Source organism: Podarcis muralis, chromosome 3 (assembly GCF_964188315.1).
Source record: "Podarcis muralis chromosome 3, rPodMur119.hap1.1, whole genome shotgun sequence".
Lineage (NCBI taxonomy): Eukaryota > Metazoa > Chordata > Lepidosauria > Squamata > Lacertidae > Podarcis > Podarcis muralis.
The window spans coordinates 21098098-21105704 of record NC_135657.1 but is presented as its reverse complement, the minus strand read 5'-3'; the positions used below and the strand labels follow the sequence as shown (position 1 = coordinate 21105704).

The 7607-nt window shown below is 49.2% G+C and overlaps 1 protein-coding gene across 1 annotated transcript; it reads left to right on the top strand.

Moving 5' to 3' along the window:
- The first annotated feature begins 430 nt into the window (after positions 1-430).
- Positions 431-7177, top strand: SIX3 (SIX homeobox 3). Its single transcript, XM_028724826.2, has 2 exons — positions 431-1859; positions 5249-7177. The coding sequence occupies exons 1-2, from the start codon at positions 1033-1035 to the stop codon at positions 5439-5441; spliced, it is 1020 nt and encodes a 339-aa protein (XP_028580659.1). The 5' UTR covers positions 431-1032; the 3' UTR covers positions 5442-7177.
- The last annotated feature ends 430 nt before the right edge of the window (positions 7178-7607 follow it).

The following is a 7607-nucleotide window of genomic DNA, read 5'->3' as shown; positions in this document are numbered from 1 at the left end:
CGTGTAATTGCTGATCCCATTCAAACGAGGCGCTGCGCACTGCCTTGCGCATCCGCCTCCCACCAAAGAATTTATTTAAAAACCATTTTTATTTAGGGAATGGAATGGTGGGGAGTGTTGGAGGGGGGGGGGGGACGAGAGACGCAGCGAGAGAAGTGGAAGTGCTAAGATTAGGAGTTGCAAAGATTAACACACATACACAAGCTTTCCTCCGATGCCCTCCCCCCCCCGCCCCTCCTCCCGGCTGGCTGGCTGGCTGGCTTCTTCCTTCCCAACTCCCCTCCCCTTCGCCTTTGGGCGCCGTGGTAAGAGCCCTTTTTCTTACGTAGTCCCCCATGATTGGCAGGCCTGACAGTGATTGGCAGGGCGCTGCCATGGCGACGCCACAACGACACCCGGCGGGCCAATAGAAAAGCGAAACAAAATGCTTCGGCGCTGCACTCACGGTGGATTTAGGAGAGATATTATGAGTCTGTTGTCATTAGGGCGATCGCGGCCGAATCACTGAATCGCTTTGCGCCTCGGCGGCGGCGGCGGCGGCGGCAGCGGCGCCCGGGTCGGGAGGTGTGTGTGTGTGGAGAGAGCCCGCAGCAGCGCGCGGATGCCTGCCTGCCCGCCCGCCTGGGCACGCGTGTGCGTGTGAGTGAGCGAGCGAGCCGGTGCCTGCCTGCCCGTGTGCGAGTGTGTGTGAAAGGTGGTGGGAGTGAGTGAGGGTGTTTGTGTGCGTGTATGAGAGAGAGAGGGGAGTGCGCGCGCGCGGCTGAGTGCGTGTGTGCGTTTGGATGAGGGTCTCTATGTGGCTGCGCGTGCGGGTGCGGGTGTGGATGCGCGTGGGGTGCGTGATCCCCCTGTCCCTCCCCTCTTCCTCTTCTTCTTTCTCTGCGCCTTCTCCGTCTTCCTGTCTTCCTTTCTTTTCGCTTTGATCCAGCTCCTCTCTCTCTCTTTCTCTCTCTCTTCCTTTCTCTCTCTTTCTCTTTCTCTTTCTCTCTCTCGTTTTCCGACCCCCCTTCCCCGTCCGCCAGGCTGGGTCCCATGGTGTTCAGGTCCCCTCTAGAGCTCTATCCCACCCACTTCTTCCTGCCAAACTTCCCCAGCGACCCGCACCACCACCACCGCTCGCTCCTTCTGGCCAGCGGTGGCAGCAGCTCCGGACCTGGAGGAGGAGGAGGAGGCAGCGGCGGTGGCAGCGGCGGCAGCGGCAGTGCCGCCACCGGTTGTAGCGGAGGATCCGCCGGTGGCGGCGGCGGCGGAGGAGGCGCCTCTCGAGGAGCCCCGGAAGAACTGTCCATGTTCCAGCTGCCCACACTCAACTTCTCCCCGGAGCAAGTGGCCAGCGTCTGCGAGACGCTGGAGGAGACGGGCGACATCGAGAGGCTGGGCCGCTTCTTGTGGTCGCTGCCGGTAGCGCCGGGGGCATGCGAGGCGATCAACAAGCACGAATCCATCCTGCGCGCCCGGGCGGTGGTGGCCTTCCACACGGGCAACTTTCGAGACCTTTACCACATCCTGGAGAACCACAAGTTCACCAAGGAGTCGCACGGCAAGCTGCAGGCTATGTGGCTGGAAGCGCACTACCAGGAAGCCGAGAAGCTCCGCGGGAGACCTTTGGGCCCCGTCGACAAGTACCGCGTGCGCAAGAAGTTCCCCTTGCCCAGGACCATCTGGGACGGCGAGCAGAAGACGCACTGCTTCAAAGAGAGGACTCGCAGCCTCCTGAGGGAGTGGTACCTCCAGGACCCCTATCCCAACCCCAGCAAGAAAAGGGAACTGGCGCAGGCCACCGGCCTCACCCCCACGCAAGTGGGCAACTGGTTCAAGAACCGCAGGCAGAGAGACCGGGCGGCCGCCGCCAAGAACAGGTCAGTGCCAGCCGGCTGAAGCTGGGCGTGTGTGTGTGAGGGGGTGAGGCTTGAAGGTGGGGGTAGGCAGCGGGAGTGCGGGGCTCACACAACCAGGACACAAACCCACGTCCATCCCACGCGGGGCCTGCCTTGCCTAGATCGGACGCCTCGCCTCCTGCAAGTCTCCCAAGAGTGAGAACGCCTTGCAAGGGCGGCTACCCTTCACCCTTTGAAAAACCGCCTTTGGGTTCAGTTCTGCGTGTGTGTGCGTGTGATATGGGGGACCTTAAATCTTGTCCTAGACGGCTGGCTGGCTTCAACAGCAGGGATAAGGAAGTCAGCGGGCTCTGTTAAAAAGCAAAACGAGGCCCTTAGAGGGTTCCCTCCCCACCTGGGAGCACAGCCAAAGACAGGGCTCGCTTCCCCTTCCCGAATGGGCTGCTCAACAGAAGCAACTCGATTCCGCCACCCGTTCAAAGTTTCACATTCTTTCCAAACTCTCCTTCACAGTTCTAAATAGGACAGCCCGTCTCTCAGTAAAATGCTTTGCAGTCTTCTGAACGCAGAATGTATGTCTCTCTGTGTGTATGCGTGCGCGTGTGTGCCTACTCTAACTAGGGATCCAAAAACCACAAAATAAAGGGACTTTATCTGCAGCCGAGTCCCCACACCCAGTGGAACCAACTGAGAAGAATGGGTGTAAACCCTCTTAGCTCTGGATGGAGCTCTTAATTTAATTAAAAATTTCATTCTCCTTTTCGCACGTCCTCTTTCTTTTTGTTCATAGATTGCCTATTATTTTTACCGCCATGATTGTTATTGCTACATCAACAATAACAACAGGGACAACTCCTCGCAGAGAAATGCAGAAGGGGTGCGGATTAGATGTAATTTTTTTTTATTTGTGCCGTGAAAGCTGTATTTGGCAACTTAACTTTTCTCCCCTCCGCCCAAGCTATAAACAGTTTAAACAAACATCATAATGCGAAGCGTTCTTCCACAGAGCGAAAAGAAGGCAGCTGTTCCTCTATTGTTCTTATTAATTATATAAAAAAACAAAACAAATTCATTTGCCGAAAGAAAGACAGGCGAGAGGGCGGGGGTGCGGAAATAAAAATAAAATGAAGGGAAAGCATTTTTTTAAGCTATCCGCCCTCTCCTATCTCTGTTTCCGGATGTCATTAGTTTGAGTTATGCATGTTTATGAGTATGTAAATAAATATGCAGGGGTTTGTGTGAGCAGGCGTGATTTTATTGTGTCGGTGTGCCACGCAGAATCTTCTTGCCATTCCTTATTGCTCAACGTGGCTTTAAGAATGTTGGGGTTTAAATAATAGCTTTGAAAATAAATAAGATCACAAAGAATTTTAAGGGTCCCATGAAACAATGCAGAAAATATAAACAAAGGGTGGCACTTTACCTCCTCCAATTGGACTTTCCCAGTTTATATAGCAATGTATATTTTGGTAAAGTTTAATCTGAAACGTAGAGCAGGGGGTTGAGGGGGAAGCAAGAAAGCATAAAAATAAAATAAAAAACCACCTTTCAGCTTCATCAATGGAGGGAGAATAGATCGACTCATAACAGAGAAGCCGGAAAGTTGCTAAAGGTTTGGGTTGACTCACCGAGTTGTCAGTAGGTGACTAGGAACTGTAAGGCAGCGGTGGAGGGACGGGGGGGGGGAATAAGTAAATAGTATGGAAATAAAAAGTGCAGAAACGCAATTTAAATATGTAATATATTTAAAATCACTTCACTGCGGAGGTGAAGAGGGGGGTTAAAATCTTACAGGACCCAGTTGCCCGAAGGCTGTCTTTCAAAACATTTTACAAAGGATTTCAGGGCTCGGCACAAGGTTTGTTTTGTTTATTTGTTGGCTATTTTCTTTTGCCTCTGATCCTACACATTTTTTAAAAAAATGCACTGGCCTTTGGGGGTGTGCAATCAACTTCTCAGTGTACTCAGCGCCCCCCACCCCCAGCTCTCTTGATCTGAACGGCTCAAGAGTTCATAACCGTCCAGCGCCTTGTGTGTTAGTATTCAGAATATTCTGCTGCGGTTGCAGATTGTTTTTTCGCTGGGCTTGGTTTCCCCAGCCACCCACCCTATAGAAATCCACTTAGTTGTTGACTGTTATAAAGAGCAGCGGCCGAGATTCCTTTGTCTCTTGGCGGTCTGTATGTTTCCAAAGGCAGTCTGAGAATTCGGCCGCCGGCCCCAACAAAAGCAATAAATAAATAAAACTATAAATGCATTGCTGGAAAATACACGTGTGTGTGTGTGTGTGTGTGTGTGTGTGTAAGAGAGAGAAAATTGAGCATGCAGATGACTTGGGAAATGCTGCTCTCCGGACACCCTCTCCCCACAAAACAGTGTCCTCACTTGGTTTGGGTGCTTGTTTATTTATGGGGTTTTTTGAAAGTGTTGCAAGTGTGTATGTATGTCCGTATATAGGTACGCATTTATTTAAGTGATTCACGGGGGCTATCTGAGAAGGCGCCACCCTTTGCTTCTACAGACCACCGTTTGTGACTGTCCACGTTTGTTGTTAGGGCTGGACTGTCACTCAATGGGGGCGGCGGCGGCGGCGGCAAATGCGCTAGAGGTTAGATCGAGGCCCACAGATGGCCGCTCCTCGCAAGTGAAACCGGCCACAGGGATAGAGATAGTGTGAGTAAGGGGAGCGTTAGCTTGAAACGGACTAATATTTTGCAAACCAACACGATAGCGGCCCGTTTGTGCGTTTATGTGCCTGCCTTGGCGTCTCTCTCTGTGTGTGCATTTCTGAACGTGCCAATTGCTTTCCTACGCAAACCCTCTGTCTTCTCCACCCCGCTCTTTTTAAAAATATAATTACAGCGTTTCTTTTACTCTGTGCTTTCCAAGCGACCTTATCTCTCCGAAGTCCCTTTGCTTGCTTTTAACTCTCCCCCCCCCCCAACAACAACCCCCCACCCCCTCTCCTTTGATTTGAAACACTTTTTGCGGAGGGAGAGAGGGCCATTGCAGGCAGGAAGCTGGCTTGCAGCGCCGCGCTGGGCAGCAAAGAGAAGGCGGCAGCGGGCCCCGTGGCTGGCTTGAGATCAGGCCGAAAGCAAAGAGAGAGGGGAGGAAGGAAAGATTCTCGATAAACCAGGCTAAGCGGTTGTTTGAGCGAAGGGTTTGCTGGAGAAAAAGGGAAGGTGTCTCCGGCTAGATCGGGATTGTTGCGCCCTCTTGGCAAGCGCCTTTGGGATCCGGGTCCCCTCCCTAGCCATGCGCTTTTACGCGCCTGGATTGCTGCGTTCGAGGGCCGCGTTTTCGGGGAGTCTCGCTTCTTTCCCTTTCTGTGTGGCTTTCCTTTCTGAGCAAGGATCTGTGTGCTCTTCCTTTGTCTCCCCACCAACCCCCAACCCCGCGTCCTGCAGGCTCCAGCACCAGGCGATCGGACAGAGCGGCATGCGGTCCTTGTCAGAACCGGGCTGCCCTACCCACAGCTCGGCGGAGTCTCCGTCCACGGCGGCCAGCCCCACCACAAGCGTCTCCAGCCTGACGGAACGAGCCGAGACGGGCACGTCCATCCTCTCGGTAACCTCCAGCGACTCAGAATGTGATGTATGATAACGGAACAAAAAACAAAACAGAATACTACAAAAAAAAATAACAAATAAAAAAGGAGGAAAACAAACAAACCCTTAAAGGAGGAAATAAATAAATAATAATAATAATAATAAACCAATCAGGAAAAAAAGGCAAAAATAAGCCCCCCCTTTCTCCACCCACCCACCTACCTACCCCGAGCGAGCGAGAGCAGCCGCCCCCCTCTCCGAACTGCCCCGGCCTCCGAGGAAAGAAAGCAACAACGAGCCGCTTTCAGAACACTCGTAGGCAGAGCAGCGAAACAACGAGAGAGAAAATTACAAAAAGACCTTTAAAAGAGTTGTTGTTGTTGTTGTTTTAAAAAAAAGGAATTAAAAACCCAAACCTTTACCAAGCAAATGATTGAAATAAGAAACAAACCATCCACTTAGGCAAAAAAATAAAAACATAAAGGAGCAAACCACAAGTTGGACAGTTGCTGATTCTGGAGGGGGGGGGGAGAAAAATAATGCTAATGCTCATACTTTGCTATTATAAATATTATTATGGCGAAAGGAAGAAAGAAAGGTGACATTTGTATTCTTTGTAGGACGAAAGCACGTTCCAGCTCTACTTTTCTTTTCCTCGTTTTGATTTTATTGTTCGCGCTTTCCCATGGATAGCATCTCACCCATTTTGCATGACGATGATTCAATTTGTATCTGGGGAAAGGGGGGGGGGATATGCTATTCTCTATAATAAATGAACAAAAAAGAAAAAAAAGACTGGGGTGTGGGACGGGAGGAAAACTCCGATCAAATTTGTACAAAGAGAGAGAGAGAGAGATGCTTTTTAAAAAGGAAAACGTTTAAAGGAACTCTTTGAAGAGGGAAATAACAAATGTTTATCGCCTTTTTTGCTGGGTTTTTATCAATCTTTGTCTCTCTGGATCTGTAATCCCACCCCCCCCTCAAAGTCCAAGCGATGGTCTAATCTAAATGCATCCCCCCCTCTCCTGCTCCGCCTCCTCCTTTTCCCCCCCTCCGTCGTTGTTTTTATTTTATTTTTATTTTTTAAGAATTTTTATTCTTTTGTTCAACAGACAATCATTTTCTTCGTAAGCACCTTTTTTTCTACACGTCTGTCACTGCCTGTGTGGGTACTGGTTATAAATGTGGAAAAAGAATAGTTATGACTGTAACAGATTTTTATTTTTATTTCAAAATTTTATATGAATTATGTATATCTTAATGATGCGGTCATTTCCCCCAGTTTGTAATATATGTGTAGAAAATTGCTTGTATATTATATTTGCTCTTCTCTTTGACTTTTCTTCTCTCTGTCCCTTTGCCTTCTTCTCCCTTGCCTCTTTCTTTCTTTCTTTCTTTCTTTCTTTCTTTCTTTCTTTCTTTCTTTCCCTTTCTTCTTTTCTTTCTTCTCCCCCTCCTCCGTCTTCTTCTTCTTCCTCCTCCTCCTCTTTTTTTTTTTTAAAGAAAAACATTTTCCCTGACTTGAGTTCCTTGCACAAACTTAGTTGTCAAGAGGTGATGGACTAGGTTTTCAAAAGGGACCTCAACGGTAGACGAAACGAGGCTTAGAGCGCCACTGTCCTCCTCTTATGCAAAAGCATTTTTGAGTATTTAAATAGCAGCTTTGGGGGTCTCTTCTAAAACTCCACGTAGGACACTTATACCACTGTTTCCCTTACTGCGTGTTTATCTATATGTACAAACTTTCTTAAAAAAAAATCAAATACAGTATTCCATTTTTCTTATCTATTCAGTGACGTTGGTGTTTTTCCTCTGCTGCACGTAGAAACAGCCGCAAAGAAAAGCTGTTTCGTTTTTTAAAAATCTCTTCTCGTGTTGATTCAGTGATTCCACCCCTTTATGCAAGCTAGCAAGCCCGTTAAGCCGAAGCACTCGGAGTTAAGCCAATTTTTGCTCCCTTAACTTCTCAAAAAAGAAAAAGAAAAAAAGAGCTTTCTCTGAAGTAAGTCCCGTTAAGTCCGGTAGGACTTCTCTGAGCTGCAAAGGTTAAGCCCCTGAGCCTAGCTTGGTCGACCATATAGTGTGCCTGTGGTTTGCACAGGGCTAAGAAAGCTGCCCGAACCTGTAACCTCATGCAAATTTACTTGGAAATAAATTCCATTGACTTCCATGGTAATTTCTTCCAAAGGAGTGTATGTTTAAGGATCGGGATGCAAGC

What these genes read in the sequence shown, in the direction of transcription:
- SIX3 (XM_028724826.2), top strand. Translation starts at nt 1,033, where the DNA reads ATGGTGTTCAGGTCCCCTCTAGAGCTCTATCCCACCCACTTCTTCCTG. An exon ending in GCGGCCGCCGCCAAGAACAG is followed by an intron (nt 1,860 to 5,248) that starts GTCAGTGCCAGC and finishes CGCGTCCTGCAG; the next exon opens with GCTCCAGCACCAGGCGATCG.